General features: G+C 33.9%; 1 protein-coding gene across 1 annotated transcript; it reads right to left on the reverse strand.

The window, feature by feature from the left end:
• Positions 1-4,462: 4,462 nt before the first annotated feature.
• On the reverse strand, positions 4,463-20,714 carry LOC127849484 (SH3 domain-binding glutamic acid-rich protein-like). The gene is made up of 6 exons (XM_052382126.1): positions 20,532-20,714; positions 19,460-19,555; positions 18,058-18,084; positions 14,641-15,364; positions 9,327-9,381; positions 4,463-6,316 (listed from the first exon to the last, which is right to left on the reverse strand). The coding sequence occupies exons 1-5, from the start codon at positions 20,712-20,714 to the stop codon at positions 9,377-9,379; spliced, it is 1,035 nt and encodes a 344-aa protein (XP_052238086.1). The 3' UTR covers positions 4,463-6,316; positions 9,327-9,376.
• Between the last annotated feature and the right edge of the window lie 319 nt (positions 20,715-21,033).

A 21,033-nucleotide genomic window follows, 5' to 3' on the forward strand; every position in this document is an offset into this window, starting at 1 on the left:
TAAACGCAAAGTGTGACGGACAGACAGACAGACAGACAGACAGACAGACGGACGGACGGACGGACGGACGGACGGACGGACGGACGGACGGACGGACGGACGGACAGTGCAATCACTATATGCCTTCCTTCGGGGCATAAAAATGTGACATCTGGTTTAGCTTCGTTTACCTTTCAAATGGATCGAACAATTTAAATAACTTTGAGTGATCTGAGGATCATTTCCTGTGAAGTTTCGATAAAACGTGTCAAACAGCAAAGGAGGAGAAGTCGTCAAACGACTAAAGAGAAGTTGTTAGAAGGAAAACGTAACGTGCACTCCTCATGCACTGACAGACATTATGTATTACCTACAGCTCCACATGAGTTGTGTATATATACGCACTTAGCTGAGCTAATAATAAAGGATTTTTTCAAAGCTTTTAATATATAACTGTTTTCTGTGAAAATTCATGTTATATTTTAAACTTCATATCATATTGTGTATCCAGAAAAAAAAACAATCACATGGGCATTCTGTTTTTATATAATATGTTTATTTAATAAATCAAGATGGTGAATATGGAATGCAATGAGGGTACAAAGAAATTATTATAAAATCTTGAAATGGCAAAAAAGGTATTACTGGTATTCAAAGATTCTCTCGATTACTGATCATATAAATTATACAAGTTTTGTAATTCATCCAAAAAACAATTCTTAAGAATTAACAGACTACATACAAACAGATATACTACAGCATTGACTACGTTTTAATAATCTTCGGGCTTAAAAGGTGTAATATGGTCAGCATGCAAAAGTGAATTTTGGTATATCCCATTTTCTACAGAGTATTGCATCAAAAACTTCACAAATATGTACATCCCATTATAATAACATTTTGACATTATTTTTCGTACTTAAGAAGTCTCACTTAACCACTAAATTACAAGCTTAAAAATGTGAACTTCTGCCAAAAAATTGCAAACAAGGTCAGATATATAAATTGCTCAAAGTATTAAGTTTCACATTTCTAAAAACACCACATTTAGTTAATAAATTTATTAAAGAAATCTTTAAAGACCTTTTCAAATAAATAATGTGTGAAAGTTATTAATTTTAATGTAAACAATAATAATTATATAATCAAATAACACGAAATGACAAAATTCAACTTATCTCAACATTTTAGTGCAACAATTTGCTAAAAAGTGTTATTCAACAGCAGAAACAAAGTGCAAAAATGTAAGTGAAGTATTTTACCTATGCTGTGTGACTTTAAAATCAAGTTATTGCACTAGCAGATTGCATATCCCTCTTCAATTTGATTCTGCTTTACAAAAAGTGAGTTTCTTTATTTATATCAACATAATTATGTGGTCAATATGAAATTAATGATAATACTATATTACTAGTAATAGCCTTATGAAAATAGGTCGGGGTACTAAATTTTTTTTTCTAACACAAGTATAAGAACAAAATCCCAAGCACAAATCAATATGTCAGTGTATAACACAAACAGAAATTATAAATTAATTGCTGAAAACACACTAACAAAAATAACAACAAAAAAGGCAATAACAGACACGTGTAACAACATTTTGTACTTATATTTTGAATTACTCCTTGTGTTACCTACCAATAAGGTATATTTTCATGTAAACCATCTTTTTATCTGTTCCAATGAATTTGATTTTTGTAAAAAATATTGTGTTATAAAATATGCACTCATTATTAAAACACCAAACTGAAAAAGAAAGAACTAGTTCTTACAAACTATGAACATACATATTTTTCCATTGGTTGTTAAAACCAAAGATTTGGATATAATTATGTTATTATAAATGTATGGCAAGTTTAAAGTATTTATTAGAATTCATGATTATTCTAACAAAACAAAACTCCTAAAAGAATTGTGCACCAACTAATTCTTGCCCTTAGAAAGCAAGTATTGCGTAATGATCAGCAAACTACACACATGCAAGCTAGTGTAAATATGTTTATCGTCAATGTCAATATTCATAAAAAAATGTCCAAAATGTTTCCATATACTATCCTGTTATTTTTTTCGTTTCCATACATGCAATACAAAGGTCCTGATGCAAATATTATTTTTTTTACAAATGAACCAGCTTTTGACAAGATTCAAGATTATACATTCTTCATACAGAACTCTGAATAGTTTTTTAGTTATAACATGTAAGTAGATTTAACCCAGTGAGCCAAAAATATCACCTTCAGCAAATTTAACACTTTTGGGTAATTTGTCTTCTGCTAAAATGTCGTCTGCTGAATTTCTAAAATTAGCATTTTCTTCGATTTTTTTCAAAGAATACTATCAGAATAGCAAACAGTTTGGATCCTGATGAGACGCCACGTTTTGTGGCGTCTCATCAGGATCCAAACTGTTTGCAAAGGCCTTCAAAATTCGGTTCCCGCACTGAAAGGGTTAATTACATATAAAGAAAACTGTGTACAAAACTATTTGTTTGCCTCTAAAAAATAATGAATTTTAATAAACTAATAAACTGAAACAATTCTTAATATGGTACTATCCTAAACAAGAGAGTTGAACACATTAACACATATAATTACAGCATTATATTTAACCACTGTAACTGACACATCACTTCTAGCGCCAACAAAGGCCTATAGCACAGCAAACACAAGTATGAGCAAACAACTGTGAATTATCGGGACAAACTATGACTTATCTTACACTAATCAACCACATCATTATAATCTGATATAATCTGATATTTCTTCTTGTTCAACATACATACAAGTAACATGTATATTGTATTGTTCTGTTGTTGCTGTTCCTCTATTTAATATATTACACATCTCAGCTACAGCTTTGTCACAGACGTGATGTATACCCCCACGTGCCGCATTGACACAGACTCTTTTTGCATGCTGTCTTCACAAAACAAGAGAATGTAATTTATGGCAATTTTTAAGAATTATTATGCCTTAATTATTATCAGCCATTTTGACCTTTGAACTCTTGAATTCTTTCCCATGACACGCCATCCAATGACTGTGAACAAAATTAATGTACAGAGTCATTTTAAAATCTCACAATGAATGACATAGTTATGTTCCAGACAAGATCATTTATTGCCATTTTTGTTAGTAATGGCTCAGACAAGCTCATTTATGGCCATTTTTGACCTTCGAACTTAAAGTGTGACCTTGACCTTGGAGATATCGACATAATTCTTTCGGGTGACACACCGTCCGATGATGGTGAACAAATGTGCCATATGATTTTTAAATCTCATGATGAACGACATTGTTATGGCCCGGACAAGCCTATTTATGGCCAGTTTTGACCTTTGAACTTTAAGTGTGACCTTGACCTTGGAGATATTGACGTAATTCTTTCGCACAACACACCGTCCAATTATGGTGAACAAATGTGCCAAAGGATTTTAAAATCTTACAATGAATGACATAGTCTTTGCCCGGACAAGCTAATTTATGATCGTTGAACTCAAAGTGTGACCTTGACCTTGGAGATATCAACATAATTCTTTACCGCGACACTGATGGTGAACAAATTTGCCAACAGATTTTAAAATCTCCCAATAAATGACAAAATTATGGCCCGGACAAGCATTTGACCTTTGAACCCAAGTGTGACCTTGACTTTTGAGATATCACCATACTTTTTTCACATGACACCGTCCCATGATGGTGAACAAATGTACCAAGTCATTTTAAAATCGAACGATAATTGACATAGTTATGGTCCAGGCAAACTTTCGGTTTAAACACACTAAGTGACCCCGTGACCTAGTTTTTGACCTGGCATGACCCATATTCAAACTTGACCTTGACATCATCTAGATACAACTTGTGACCATGTTTGGTGAAGATCGGATGAAATGTCGGGACAGACCGACGGACCGACAGACAGACAAAGTGACTCCTATACAGCCCTCATTACCAGTAATGGGGATATAATTCAGGGTTTTTTCAGCACTGTCTGTGCCTCCGGACAACGGAGGCACTCCCAAAGCAAACGGACCCGATCCCAAACCGAAATTTAAAAAAAAAATCCCAATTTCCAAAAAAAAAAAAAAAAAAAAAAAATTTTTTTTTTTTAAGAATGAAGTGTCTTATAACTTGTGTGACTAACCAGTGTTTGTTTTGGTCAAAAATATTTGCTATAAGGTTTTGACTTTTCAGTTCTTATCACAGAGTGTAACTGTAACTGAAAAACAAAACTGCAGTAATTGAATTAACGTTGAACATGCCCAATATTGCATCTGTTTACATAAAGAAGACAAAATAACCAAATAAAAACAAATTTATTTGTTAAACCACTGAATTATTTAAGCATGATTAATTCACAATTTTTTCCAAAATGAGCCGTTTCATCGAAGCAAAAATTCCCAAAATGACCAATTTTGTCGATAAAAAATTCCCAATTTGGTCAAACTCCTTTTCCCAAAATAGGCAGAAAACCCCCTGTAATTACAAATAATATTTTGTTCAGAATAAAAATAATACACAGAACCAAGCATAACGCATACATGCAAATCATTAAGGCAAGATGATTTCTTATAAAATAACTAAAATAAGCATATGTATGAAAATATACAGGTTACATTAGGGATTAAGCTAAAGCAGAATGGCAGGGAGGTCCCCTTGACCTTTTATGCAACACCATTTAAAAAATGTGTCTAACCCTTTTTTCCCTTTTTCATTTATCAATGTTGTAATATAGACAGGCACACCAAACTTGTTTTCATTGGATGTGGATGAATACCATGCAGTATTACTTATTAACATCAAATCATTTTAAACTAGATCTTTGTCACAGACATAAACGTATACCCCCACTTGCCGCAATGACACAGACTATTTTGCAGGCTGTCTTCACAAAACACAAATTGTGACCTTGACCTTGGAGGTATCGACGTAATTCTTTTGGGCGCCACACACCGTACAATTATGGTGAGCAAATGTGCCAAATGATTTTAAAATCTCACAATAAATGAAGAAGTTATGGCTCGGACAAGCTCATTTATGACCATTTTTGACCTTTGAACTCAAAGGGTGACCTTGACCTTTGAGATATTGACGTAATTCTTTCGTGCGACACACCGTCTAATGATGGTGAACAAATGTGCCAAATGATTTTAAAATCTCTAAATGAACAACATAATTATTGCCCGGACAAGATTTCGGGACAGACCGACCCACAGAGTGACTCCTATATAGCCTATATTTATATGGGGGTATAATAAAGGACATACCTAATGGAACACATGTATATGCTGAAAGAATGATTGAATATAAGAACCAAAGTGCCAACAGCAAATTAAGTCACTTACAACATAAAGGTTTACCACTAAAATTTTCACAAAAGAGGTAAGCCTGCCCTTTTTGAGCCCCCCCCCCTGCCATTTTTTTATTCTGACTGAATCCCTAGGAAACATAAAAAGTATAAATATGAGTATACTTATAAAAACATGCCTGACAACAGCAGTGTATTTGCCCTTGATAAGGGGGACAATGCAACTGTAAGTGGTCGTGACTAATGAGCTTCATTATTTAAACCAAAATTTATCTAGCAGAAGAACTTTACATATACAAAGACTAGAAAAATAATAGATGTTAAATATATAAGTCCAAGATTTATTAAAGAAATATTTTTGATAAAAATCATCAGAGTTTAATGTTAAATTATTCTCAGAAGAGTATTGTTTGTGAATTGTGACAGGCTTGCATTAACAAAACTCTTATATTTTTCTAGAATTAAAAATCAACCAGAAAATTACGAACATAGACTTGTAATTGTTTCTGTCTCAAGTGGAAGACACTATAATTGCTATAAACAGATTAAATTAATTTAAAGTAGAGATAAATTTTGTTAAACAACCATTATAAAAGCCATTATTGCAAACACAATTTCTATAGAAATAGGATGGGTAAATGTTACACAGAGAAGTTAAAGTTATAAATTAGTAAATATAGTTATGGCAGCTTCAACAATAAGCTTTAACAGTAGCTTTTTTTACACATTGGGCAAAATATATATGAAACCTATGAAAGTTGACAAATTTATTTGAAAAAGAAAAATCATTCATATATTGGCTGTCATATAAAACACCTACATTAATATCTTAAAGTAAAATACAAATTTACAAGCCATTACATTTAGCTTAAGCTGTTATATTATTGTGTGATGTCTCGAAGAAACCTGGAAATGCCTCTTGGACACTGAAGAGTTACATTCTTCAAGGTGCTAAGAAAATCTTTATCTACATATTTCGATTTCCAGGGCAACCAGGGGTCAGAAAGGCTGCAAGTGTATATCTTTGAGGCTGCAATGAAAAAATGAGACACATTACTGCCATTTTTGAAACCTATGGATATAAACTCCTGAGAAACAATGTCTAAACAAGAATCATACATTGTGTATGAGTCACATACTGGGAAAACAGGGCTTTATTCTTGTTCATTAACCCTTTCAGCGCTGGAACCGAACCTGAAGGCCTTTGCAAACAGTTTGGATCCAGATGAGATGCCACAGAACGTGGCGTCTCATCAGGATCCAAACTGTTTGCTATTCTGATAGTATTCTTTGAAAAAAAAATGAAGAAAATGCTAATTTAAGAAATTCAGCAGATGACATTTTAGCAGACGACAAATTTCCCAGCATGCAAAAGGTTAAGTGTCATCCCAGGTAAGCCTGTGAAGTTCACACAGGCAAATCAGAGACCACTCTTTCAGCCTCCAGTGGATTTTTGTTTAGAAGTGAGCTCTTTTATTGAAACAAAAACTTACTAACAGCTGAAAGTGTCCTTTCTGATTAGCCTTTGCAGACTGCACAGGCAAATCTTGAACAATACATTCTAAATATTCTTAAAGCCCAGTTAACCCGGAACAAGGTTCCTATACTACCGTAGTAATATGTGTGCAGTAAGTGGACACTGTTTCCGAGTTTTTAATTTTCTTTTGAACCTGAGGTTGCATTTTGTGAGGACACGCTTTGTTTCCATGCACAGCACATGCAAATTGCTGTAGATATGAGCGGCCTTCTGGGGATACTGGGATATATGCATGTAATGCAAGTTTTATCCCAGATTCTTCTGTGCAGCCTGCACAGGCTAATCAGGGATGACACTTTCTGTCTAAACTTGTTTTTTGCTAGGAGATACTTACAGTACAGTACACGCGTTTTCCCCAATTTCCCTCGTTACTCCACGGGCATTTTTTAGAGGGAGACGGAGGGAGATTAAGAACGTCCCGCGATACGCGGAGTTTGCATAACTGGGGACTCCGAGGTTAACGATCGGCAAATTGATAAGCCCTAGGGAAACGCAGAGGAAACTCAACGTGTTTAACGAGATAACAATCAATTATTTAATCTTTGTTTGACTTGCTGATTTTCAAATAAAATTACATTTATTACAAGTACATATATATACAATTTTAAGACGTGCACAACATGTGTATTGTTGTACATATGTAAATTATTAAGCGTATTGTTTATATCTATACATGTATTATGACAGAACGTGATACTCATTCTAATTTAAGAAATTTAAACCAAACTTTAGCTATACAAAATACTTGCTGATGAATAAGTTTCCTACATAATGATGTATCAGTCTAATGGCAACTTTGAATCATGTTCTTTAATTTCGCATATGTTTTTGGCAACTAACTTTGCACTTCTTACTCAAGTAAACACGTTTAATGAATGCATAAGGAATGACTTTAATGTAAGAACAAAGCCAATTCTCTGCTCACTAATGCATTTATTTTCTCTTTGTAGGTAGGTTATTCCATTGATTGCTGAAAGAAGGTGGTAACTATTTATGAGTTGCTTTATTAAATACATTGGCGATTACAAATGCGTTGTGTGCCCATGTAAGCTACATGTAACCAATAATTGTATCAACAAGAAAAATACAACAATATCCATTTTGAATGTTTCTTCTTAGAGAACATGACAGCTGTCCTAAAAAGGAATAACAAAATAATTATATATTTACAAAACGCTTGTACTAAGTACAACGTATCTTGCTAGACATTATTAAAATCCATGTCAGTTGTGTATGTTAAAGCAATTTAACGACATAATTAAACTAAACGTATGCATTCCCACAATTGTTATAATTTGTTAAAATATATTATTAATGTATAAATTACGTTCAACACAAGGTAAATTGTGTATTATACACACATGCATGCGTAAGAAAAGCACATCGAGAACAAACAACGTACATGCATGCGTTAGTTAAACAAATCGAGAACAAACAGAACATCATTGATTACCACAAAAATTATACATGTATATTGTAGACGTACATATGAGTTAAAACATATATTAATTTTCTATACAATTATCTTTATTTTTATAAGCCACAGTTTTTAAACAATTTTTAATTACAATGTTTTTATTTTTTGGCATGCACAGTAGCGCACTGTTACCGCGGTGTCGTGCGGCGGTTTCCTGATAAGAACGGTTATTTTTTGCATTTACCGACTAGGCTAAAGTTATACACGTCGCGGGTATAAGCTAACTCGGCGGAACGCCTAGCATTTTAGCAAGTACACCTTGCCTTCCCTGCCAGTGAAGCACTGGCTAGCAGACAAAAGCCTGCAGAGGGAGCATGGTTTTTGGGGAAAACGCGTGGACTATACTGTAATTTCTTTAAACTACAAGAAACCGTCGGAGACGGGTGATGCTCCCCAAAGGTTTTTTTTAGTCACAATATTGCACTATATATTCTGATAAAAGGAAACGTCTTGAGGGCACAGTAGTTGGGGGGACAATAATTTTTTTTATATAAAATTTCAAAGGGCCATAACTCTGTAAAAAAATCATCCGACCAGAACCCGCTGATAATATGCACATCTCTTACTGGTAGTGAAGCTTCCCATAAAGTTTCATTGAATTCCAGGCATTAGTTGCTGAGAAATAGCCCGGACAAAAATTTTGCACGGATGGACACACAGGCGGACGGATGGACAGACTAAGCGGCGACTATATGCTCCCCCCAAAATTTTTGAGGGAGCATAAAAAATACCATACATACAGAAAGTGTCTTACCTAGCCTGTACTAATCTGTGATTACAACTAACACATATGCATTATTAGCCAAGTTTTCCTAGAACAAAATTATTTTTTCTTTGATAATTATTATAGAGCACAAATGCTTTTATTTTGTTTTGTGTTCTGATGCTTTCACCCAATTTTTATTTGTTGTCAATTTCAAAATATTGTGTTTCCCCATATCTATACTGTATACTAGACAACTGAACAGGTTACACAAAACTATATAAAGATATATCTAGTTATCATTTCATCGATCTGTCACTCACCCAAACTGGTATCTGAGCAGCTTCATGCAACGTGTCTCTAGTCGTCCGACTTACCCTGAAGAAACAAATATATTCTATGCTTATGATACTTTTAAAATGCTGTTTAATATGGAAAAGTCAATAAAGCCCTTATCATTTCACTGAGTCTCTTACTTTGTCTATAGCTGTAAGCTACATGAGACAGTTTATTTTCTGGGTAGAACCGGTCTTTGGGTCAATTTCAAAAAGAGTGTAGGTGCGTCCACAGAAATGATCAAACTAAGTATCATTTATATCGGACACCACCACAACCATTACTACGCCTTTCATTTAAATGCTACATAATGTATTAACTAGTCGCACTCTGATTTAAGGTACTTACAACTATATATTTATTTAAACAAGGATTTGATAATTTTCTCCATTGTAAGCTGGAAAATACTAACAGGATTCTTTGTACGGGGCTATTTACATGTAGTTTATTTTATATCTGTTATTTAGTCCTAATCCAGTTTTCCGAATTTATATATATTTTTTTTAATAAATCAAGTCGAAAATTCCCACAGTCTAATTTATATGCCATATTCTGAAGATGGTGAATATTGCTGAATTTCATATGATTTTTAATTTTTTATGGCTTACAAGGGAGAAATTATGTTGCCGGATTATAATACAGATACAAATTATGACAATGAAAAATTCATGATTACATACAAGCATATAAGAACAATTAATGTCATTGACATGTACATATATTAAAACAGTGTCACATAAAACATGTAAAAACAGACTGATAAACTAGGAATGAATCATGGTTTTGAACAAAAAAAACATATTTATCAATACAAACTATATTTTACCTTGGTGACCACACTTATATAATTCATACAAACCTAACACACACAAAAAGAAATGTTATTTGACAAAAACCTCCACCACTCACAGCACACAATCTTCAAAACAGCTAAATACATGTATCCTCAATATAATTTCCATGTCATTAAATTCACACAGTTATTTTCCTAGACGGTAAGTGTACAAATTGTAATGTTTAAAAGGGGTAAGGGAAAGGGAACAAGGGGATCACTGCAAGTAGAATACACACATTTTTCCAAATCTTTTATTAACAAAATTACCATTCAAGTTTACATTCAAAGAGATGATATCATTTTGTATGGTACAAACAGTTAAAAACTTTAAATGGATGAAAATTTTAGTTTTTCTTCAAATTTTATCCATGTGTTTAAGCGTATTTAATAATAACATTTACGACGGCAGTACTTCTGTTACAGATAACATTCACTATTTCCTGGAAATAAACCACCATGTTCATTTTAGTTCAACACAGGGAACCGGAAGAAGAATAATACTAACAAAAGTATACATATCATACATTTGAGCTGTGCCCTGGAAAATCAAGGATTAACGCATGTGGGTTCCGTATTGTCTCATATTAGGCTGTGCAGTCCACACAGGCTTATAAAAGTCAAAACTTTCTGTAATCCAGTCTAGTGGAAAGTGTTGTCCCTGGTTATTCTATGAAGACTGCACAGTATCTGGGACAATACTTTAAAACGCATGAATTAAGGCTTGCTTTTTCCGCAGACCAATTCAATACAAATTTCAATACTTATTGCACCCACAAAATGATATCATTGACAACAACCTGTTACATCAATATCAGTGTACAAGTACAGAACACTTATTAAAAAAAATATCTAAGGGGGCTACAACAATTGACAGTGATGAGAACAGACCTGTAATAAATACATCCTACATCCCTTAAGGCTTTAATGAAGCTATAAAAAAGTTTTCTTCACTCAAAACTGGCTAAGCTGAAAAGCCCTTTTCCACAGACCAAAGCAATAAATTGTTTTTTAAATATGTAACAAGCACTTACATATAAACACTACAGTGAGCCTATATTAATTATTGCTTGAAAAACTGTTTGTAAGTTGTTCACAAATAATTAATTACAGTAGCCACTTTAGATAAAACATAATACAAAAATAAACTTTTTTATTTTAGTTGTTCATGCGAAACAGAATATCCTCAAACATAATTGGTAACTTTGTAAATGTATTAAACAACAAATTGAACAATAGCTTATTTTTGTGTAATTTGCATATTGTTTTATCAGCACAATCAAGTTTGTTATCTTATTTATTACAAATAGAGTATACAAACGTCTGGAAAGTATTTATTCAAGTTCCTAAATGCAAATTGCACATGTCAGAGTTTTTATTGAAAGCAAGGGCTGTTTGTAAAACATGCATGCCCCTCATATGTGCTGTCAGTTGAAGTGGCAGCCATTGTGCGAATACGTTTTGTGTCACTGTGACCTTGACTTTTGACCTAGTGACGTGAAAATCAATAGGGGTCATCTGCCAGTCATGATCAATGTGTGTGCATCATCCTCTTATACATATATATACTCATACCAAGTTTCAATGAAATCCACCAAAGCATTTCCAAGATATGTATATACTCATACCAAGTTTCAATGAAATCCGCCAAAGCACTTCCAAGTTATCATCCAGAAACAATCATTTGACTGTTTCGAGTCACTGTGACCTTGACCTTTGACCTAATGACCTGAAAATCTATAGGGGTCATCTGCCAGTCATGATCTATGTACCTATGAAGTTTCATGATCCTAGGTTTAAGCATTCTTGAGTTATCATTCGGAAACCATTTTACTGTGTCGAGTCACTGTGACCTTGACCTTTGACCTAGTGACCTGAAAATCAATAGGGGTCATCTGCCAGTCATGATCAATGTACCTATGAAGTTTCATGATCCTAGGAGTAAGCATTCTTGAGTTATCATCTGGAATCCATTGTTCTGTGTCGAGTCACCATGACCTTGACCTTAGACCTAGTGACCTGAAAATCAATTGGGGTCATCTGCCAGTATTGATCAATCTACCTATGAAGTTTCATGATCCTAGGCCTAAGCGTTCTTGAGTTATCATCCGGTAACCATTTTACTATGTCGAGTCACTGTGACCTTGACCTTTGACCTAGTGACCTGAAAATCAATTGAGGTCATCTGCCAGTCATTATCAATGTACATGTACATATGAAGTTTCATGATCCTAGGCCTAAGCGTTCTTGAGTTATCATCCAGAAACAATCTGGTGGACAGACGGACCGACCGCCTTACCGACTGACAGACATGAGCAAAACAATATACCCCCTTTTCTTCGAAGGGGGGCATAATAATAAAAAAAAAAAAATTAAAGCAACAAAAACATATAAAATCTATCATTTATACAAAAATGTAGGAAAAATGTATGCCCATGTTCCCCCAGCTGTCATTAATTTAAGGCTGTTTTAACCCCCACAGTTAGACATCAGTAAGTATTAAACAATCAGTAGACATCAGTAAGTAATAAACCATCAATTTATGGGTAAAAAAGCTGGAGTACATTCCTAACATACTCAACACAGTACCATACTATATCCATTAATTTTGGTATACAGTGTTCAATACAAAGTAGTAGTTAGTTTTTACAATTTAAATTATTCTTGAAGGATGTTTTCTATGGGTATTGCGGTACTTCAAATAACTATTGAACCTATTTATTTTTTATGTTACAAGTACAAGACAGTGTTCTCGACATTTTACTTGTTTGCTTTCTTCCCATGAAACCATTATATCAATTAGGATTATATAGACGTCATGTAGAAATAAAATAATATACAGACCAACATATGGAACCAACCTACCAAGGACAAGTGCAAAGCAAAATACCCCCTGCATCTTCAAAGGGAGCATGGGAGGGGAATAATAATAAATAATATTTTACAAGTAACATTAACATTTCATCAAATTAAACATCACAACCATTCAAACTCACATATTGCATTCACATCAACGTTAACTTCAATGCTACATGTGGGAACGTCTTTCTTACTTTATTTCAAAGATGATTTAACCCAATTGCGAAATGACTTAGTAAAGTAAATTGTTATTTTCATTTTATCAAGAAAATTCGTTAAATTGATATCCCTGCAACATACATTTGTTTGTGACATACTGACAGTGCAAATTGTGTATAATTTTGTAAAAAATAGTTCTATATGATTGTCAATATGGAGCAATTTGCATTTAGTTTCAAAGTGCCTCACATGATTTACACAAATCATCTTAAAGAAACAAAAAATGAAAAAAAAATGTGTCCCTCCATAATGAGAGTGGAATGGAAACTACCCTAGGTAAATATTTAAGATTGAAAGCCAAATGCATAATCATTAATTAGCAAATAACGCCCCTTGCTTCAAGAGAAGTCAACTAATAATTTGCATATTTATGTGAATGCAATACGAGTTTTTAGTTATTTCATCAATCCATTACCCAATGCCATATGCAGTCTCCGCTAGAGCCACTCCACATCGAATGCATGCATTTAAAGATATATCTACCAATGATGCCCAGAAATCATCCTCATCCTCCTCATTAGCTTTAGATTCTGCCGTAGTTTCATCTGTCTTATCTTGCTTACCACCTGTACCCTCTTCCACATCTGGAACTGCAACAATTTCTGATGGTTTGTCAGTGACTTCAACCTTTTGTTCTTCTTTGCTTTCTTTTGCGAGTTCCGAACTTTCTTTCTGTGATTTCTCTGAAGTTTCATCTTTTTTACCATCTGTATCCTCCTCCACAGCTGTAATTGCAACATTTTCTAATGGTTTGTCAGCTTCAGTTTTCTTTTTCTCAGTTTGTGTGTCCTCTTTTGGCTTTGTTTCCTTCTCTTCTGGCTGTGTTTCTTTGCTTTGTTCAACTGCCTCTTCTTTTGCCTCCATTGTAATTTCTTCTTTCTGTATCGTTTCTCTTTCTTTAGGCTGATCATTTGCTGGCTTTTCTTCTTGTTTTGTTTCTACAACACTTTCTTCACGGGATGATTCGGCTTTGGTTTCATACTTTGTTTTATCCGCATCATCTGATTTTGGAACATCTGCTTCAACAGCCCCCTGTTCACTTGATTTGTCATCACTTGTTATATCTGCCCATGGATCAGCATCTTCATCTACCTCTTCAAAACTTTTTTTCTTAAATACAATGGGCTTATGAATATCATCAACTAGTTCATGTTCAACCTTCTTTTCTACAGCTTCTTCTTTTTTTGCCCCACTGTTATCAATTTCAGGCGTTTTATCTTCTTGCACTGATTCTTCTTTCTTTTCTTCTGTTGTATTCTCTTCCCCACCAAGGTCAGCCCATGGATCTGCCTCCTCTTCATCTTCAAAATCTTTCTTTTTCTTGAACAGAACAGGTTTTGAAAGATCATCGACTGAATCAGTTTCAGACTTACCATCTTCCCCAGCTTTACCTTTACCCTCCTCTTTCTCTTCAGAATCCTTCTTGTCATCATCGCCACCACCAAGGTCAGCCCATGGATCAGCCTCCTCATCTTCATCGTAGTCCTTCTGTCTTTTAAACAGCAGCGGCTTTTTCAGATCAATACCATCATCCTCTTTCTTAGTATCTTTATCCTCTTTCTTGGAAGCATCATCTTCTTGTTTAGAAGAATCATCTTCTTTTTTCGAATCAGTTTCGTCTTTGTTTTGATCTTTTATCTCTTCAGTTTTCTTTTCATTATCACCACCACCAATGTCAGCCCATGGGTCAGCATCTTCATCAACTTCATCGTAACTTTTCTTTCTTCTGAAGACTAAAGGCTTATCTTTTTCTTCCTCTTCTGGAGCTTTTACCTCTTCTTCCTTCTTTTCATTACCACCAATATCTGCCCATGGGTCAGCGTCTTCATCTACCTCTTCAAAGCTCGTTTTCCTCTTAAACACAAGAGGTTTATCAGCTGCAGGTTCAGGACTATCAGCCTTTGTTACATCTTTAGAATCTTCTTTTTTCTCCTCTTTAGCCTCTTCCTTTTTATCATCTTCTTTCTTCTCTTCGGCTTTTTCACTAGCTTTATCTTCCTTTTCAGCGCCATTTTCTGCTTTCTTGGCATCCTGTTCAGCTGCCTCTTCAATGGTGATGTCTTTCTCAGGGGACTCCTTTTCACCTTCGTCAGCCTTCAGTTTTTCTTCATCTTCCTATAATGAAGAAAGGCAAATGTAATTAACAGAACTGAGATGCAATTTACATATGCATTTTTCATAGACTTCAAGTCATATCAAATGTTTTATTCTAACAGTTTTTATTTATGATATTAATGAAAGAAAAAACTATGAAAAAGTTTACAAGAAGTTTTAAGTGTACAATTCATATTAAAAGATAAACAATTAAATAGTTATTAAAGAGCATTAATTAAATGGGTGAAAGCTGTGTTAGAACATTCATACTCAATTCTTAAAACTAACCAGCTAGATTCTGACATGCATGTATTAACCAGATGCTGTAACAAAAATATCTTATAAGAATGTTGGATTATTATCTTAATTAAAAATACTTCCAGCTTCTGTATATAAACTATGTGAAAGTAACAATGTTTGTTCCTAAATTTATGTCTGTAAATGTATTATTTTCATTTATTAAAATGTATGTTGATCATTCAGATTTATTCAGAACATGATCATATAAATGATGTTCATGATGTTAAACTTGCAAAAAAAAAAGAAAATCAAAGCTGTGTATGAAGCATTATTATGTGAGAGAAAACTCATAATTTTGTATTTTGGGATATCCTAGAAATTTGGCCATTCTGAATTAGTTCCAATCCAAATGTATGTCAAAATCAAGGTCGAAATGTGGAAAGGTGAAGTGGAAGTGTCCATGTCATTTTGTATTATCCAGGAATTAGGACATTCTGAAATAGTCTAATTAAAAAAGTATGCCATGTCAAGGTCAAAATGAGCTATGGTGAAGTGAGTGTGTTCAGAGAGTTAATATTTTACATTTAATGTAGGTATCAAAGGTTTGTATAAAGTGGTATTGATTTGAGACAAAATGTGTCTGTTTGGGTTAACACAAATTTGGCCCTTCTGCGCAAGTCCAATAGAAGATCCATGTTTAGGTCAAAATAAGGTCAAATGATGATGGTGTGTTGAAAGCGTTGTGAGATATCATCACTGCAAGTATCAGACCTTTGAAGGAAGCATAATTGATTCCATAAGCATCATGTCATTTAAAGTTGACCTTGTACAATGAATGGACAGACCATTTGATACATGTATATGACACTCAGCAACAGTAGATGCCAAGGGCATAAAAGTATACTGTCAATAAACCAATGTTTTAGTAATACTTACCAAACAACCATCTTTTTGTTTCATGCAAAACATCGTCTGTTGTCATAGCAACACAAAAACATGCTTCTGGTGGGAGCACATCTAACAGCTGCATTCAAACGGCGTTGGGTTAGAAACTGAACAGTTAATGTATTATGAAAACTAATGCTTTAACAAACTATTCTTTATCATAATGTCTACATTCATGCAAACATGAATCATTTATGCTAAATGAACTAAAATATGTGATCCTTATGTGATCACATTTTCAACATTTATCACATTCGCTTAAAAGCCCATAAAAACTCAAAATCAACTAATATTTTGTATAATATTTCAAAAATAAAGTTAACACATAAAAAATCAATGTTCCATATAGCAATAGATAAAATTTCAATGCTAGATGTGGTCTGGTAACATAGATTTAACACGAAACAAAATGCTCGTTTTTAATTTTTTTGTCACAATATATTCCATGTGAATTTCCAGCTACAATATCCAAACATTTAGGATCGAACGCTAGATTGACTTCAGGCAGCTTCTGAAGCATGACATAGTTCTTATGAATACATCCGACATCGTTCTTCCAATGCTGCCCAAAGCCACCCTCGTGTTCACTCGTAATGTTCAAATATTGTGGCAGAATATTAACATGGAATATATTGTCACGAAAAAAATAAACAAGCATTTGTATCTTGTTAAATCTATGTTACCAGACCACATCTAGCATTGTAATTTTGGATATTGCTCTACGAAACACTGAATTTGTATGGTATAACTTTTATTTTAAGAAATATTTTGCGAAATATTTGTTGATTTTGATTATTAATGTTACTTCAATAAACTAAAAATACACTGAAATTGGCAAAAGAAATTATGTAAAATAGAGATAAGGAGGATTTCAGTATTTCTCTACATATCCCTACTGAATAAGGAATCATAAAAATGTTACTGACATACATAGCCTTTTTGTAGTGTTCAATTATAAATATTTACAAGCACAGGCATGGATGTACGACACAAATGTTAGTTTTTATTTGCCAGTTAAGGGAAGACATTCAGGGTGGAAACCATGTAAGACATCATTATCACTCCTAAATTATGGCCATATGAAACTTTAGAGTGTGAATTGACATTTTGATATTATATAGTAACATAAAGTCATAGAGTTAATTAACACATACATTACATCTTTTTGACTATTATTTCAAGACTAAAATTAAAGCAAAGATTCAAGATGTTCAGCAAAAATATTTCCAAATTAATCTCAAGTGTTTGAACATGTACATGTAGATACACTAGGATTGAAAAAAAACAACACTGGTTTCATGACCTATGCTATAATGCTTGACAAAAGAAGTTACTTAATGATAGGTAATTTGATGAAATACACAATTTATATTATCTTGACTCTTCAATTACTATATACCAGTATCTGTCATGCAATATCTTCAGCAAATCTCACATTAACAAACATTCACTCAAACATTCCGACTGTTTGCATGTCAGCTCAAACAGTGCATCTTGTTACAGTTTTACCCTTCGGTTGATTAGACTACCTTAATAACTTCTTCCTCCTCCTCCTCCTATTTTTACATTTAAACAGTTTGTTTACATTTACACATATAAATTAAACTTTTATTTTCAACCCTGACCAATGACAAATGGATATCATGTACAGATTGTGTTAGTTTCAATTGAACACTTCAAAGATTTAATTGCAATAACGGGATACATGGAGAGCCTACATCAATAACAATATATGAGCTGTGCTCCAAGTACTAGTAAGCAGGGCTTAATGCCTATGCATAAAGTGTTATTAGCCAGTGCAGTCTGCACAGGCTAATCAGAAACAACACTTTTAGCTTATAGGAAATTATTTGTTTAACAAGTCTCTTCAAAACAAAAAACAAGTTTAGGAAGAGAGTATCATCCCTGAAAAGCCTGTGTGGACTGCACAGGCTAATCTGGGATGACACTTAACCCTTTCCCACTTATGAGCAATGTGAAAATAGCTATGGGCAAACAGCATAAAACCAGAACAGCCTGCGAGTAACTCGAAGTCTAGTTAGTTTTATACTATTTGCTGCTCATCAGTATCTAAGGTTTGGAGATGGAGACTTAAAAACATGAATCAAGTAAGAAAGGTCTTAAATTAAAAATAACTTATTAAGGGACTACAAATGCGTCAAAATACGTATCTAAGAGGTTAACCCTTTCAGTGCGGGAACCGAATTGTGAAGGCCTTTGCAAACAGTTTGGATCCAGATGAGACGCCACAAAACGTGGCGTCTCATCAGGATCCAAATTGTTTGCTATTCTGATAATATTCATTGAAAAAAATCGAAGAAAATGCTAATTTTAGAAATTCAGCAGACAACATTTTAGCAGACGACAAATTTCCCAGCATGCAAAGGGTTAAAGCACATTTATTAAGCCCTGTTTTCCTAGAGCCTGGCTCATATGCATACATGTAGAAAATGGTAAATTATATGTCAGAGTTGTGTTTAAGAACTGTAAGGCACAACTATATAGTAATAAATAATTTCAAATTATATTTGAATAAATTATGTTTGGCGCTAGATTTTAAATATTCACTTTGGTCGGATAATAGCGTTTAGAAAAGCTGTTTTATGTGCAGAAAGTTAGCCCGTATTTTAGTATAACAGTCCTGGCAGAAATTACAAATCATCCCCAACATAGCATAGGCCAAAAAGTTTTCACATTCATAAAAACTTCTTATTGAAACTGGCACACATTTTGTTAAAAGTGAAGTAATTAAGAGCTCAGGACTGGTTTACTTTCCTTTATGATTATTTCATTAAAGGCACCAACTTTGAGAATCAAAATTAATGATGAGCACAAATATATTGCTGAGGAGAGTTATATTTTCTTTACTTTTCAAAAGAATGGAATTAAAAGAAGAAGTTTAAGGCTAGGGACTGGTTTACTTTGGTTTACATTGCCTCCGCCACTACTCACCCCTGGTCTTGGCGCTTGTTTCAAGAAAGCGTCGATTCTTTCATCCTCAAGGGCTTCCAGGAATTTGTCATAGTCCTGAAAAATGCATCGAACTTAATAACAAACAAGGATTAATAACAAATCATTAGATCATGGAAAATACCATTTTCTATTGTTTAACCTCCAAAAACCGCTGAGTACAGAAAAAGCATAAGCACAACTGCAGAACTTCAAATCATGTAAGAATTGAAAAGGTTTTGTTTGTTAATGGTAATATCTTTGTTAATCTATACATGCAGTCTTCTGAATGTCGTTCTCATATGCAGTTTATAAGTAGTCGTGTTTAATGACATTACTCACCAATCCAACGAAATATACATGTACTATTTAATCTCAAAACAGTTTATATACTTGAAAAATCACAAAGAAAATCACAATGAAATTAAATGCTATTTGATAATATTTAATTTGATTAAATAAACTTTCATGATTTTCTTTGTTGAATGATCTTGCTATATGAGGCGCATCATGCAAAAATGGATCTTATGCCATATGCTACCACTATGCAAACCAGTCTGGTCAGCTAACCTGTCCATTTTAAAGTCACGCAAGGCTTGGTGCCTTCATTAGTGGACAGTGAAGCTCCTGACCAGAAAACGCAAGCTGCATATGACATTTATGATTAGTCCAATTTCTGCATGAAGAGACTCGTATGCTCAAGTCACAAAAAAATAATTGGGCTGTGCTCTGTGAAAAAGGGGTTTAATGCACGTACATAAAGTGTTGTCCCAGATTAGTCAGAGATGACACTTTCTGCCTAAACTAGTTTTTTGCTGAGAAGAGACTTTTTTTAAACAAAAAAAATCATAAAAGCTGAAAGGGTCATCCCTGATTAGCCTGTGCGGACTGCACAGGCTAATCAGGGACTACACTTTATGTACATACATTAAAACCCCTTATCACAGAGCGCGGCCCAATTATATTAGCAACTTTTGATTCGCATTTCATCTTTAACATTTTGAAAACAAACAAAATTCAACAAATGAAAATACATGTAATGGTAAAGCCATACCCCTAAATACTCTTCTTCATAAAACAACTGTGGTGGAAGTGGTGTTTTTCCAGACTCAGATTTACTGTTCTCACGCATGAAAGTCTTCTTCTCTTCATTATTTGGGTCGGATATATCAATCTTTTCAAAAGGAATTCCCCTTGCTTCCAAAACATCTTCTATGTGTTGTTGATGTTTCCGCATCTACAAAAAATCTCAACAGTTACAGACATATTATGTAGTCTGATATAGATGTTATATACATCTTCAGCTGACTGTTATATTCCAATCGCTGGGTCAAAGTACTCCATTTGTACAGTGTGCATGAAACCAAGGCACGTAAGATTATTTTCTTATGAACTTTATTTACTCATTTATACACCTTGGTGGAGAGAAGCCAAGCACACCTTTTGCTCAGACAAATTATAACAATCTGGTGGGTTACTCCTCACATACACAACCACCCAAAGGTGTTGTTCAATGACATACTTAAGAAACATTAACTTAAGCTTTAAACTCTTTA

The sequence above is a fragment of the Dreissena polymorpha genome, chromosome 1 (genome assembly GCF_020536995.1).
Source record: "Dreissena polymorpha isolate Duluth1 chromosome 1, UMN_Dpol_1.0, whole genome shotgun sequence".
Taxonomy (NCBI): domain Eukaryota; kingdom Metazoa; phylum Mollusca; class Bivalvia; order Myida; family Dreissenidae; genus Dreissena; species Dreissena polymorpha.

Excerpts from the sequence above, each read along its gene's own strand:
- LOC127849484 (XM_052382126.1), bottom strand. The coding sequence starts at position 20,714 with ATGCGGAAACATCAACAACACATAGAAGATGTTTTGGAAGCAAGGGGA. Across the intron at positions 19,556-20,531 it reads ATGAAGAAGAGTATTTAGGG|GACTATGACAAATTCCTGGA; the intron begins GTATGGCTTTAC and ends TGCATTTTTCAG. Across the intron at positions 15,365-18,057 it reads AGGAGGAAGAAGTTATTAAG|GAAGATGAAGAAAAACTGAA; the intron begins GTAGTCTAATCA and ends TCTTCATTATAG.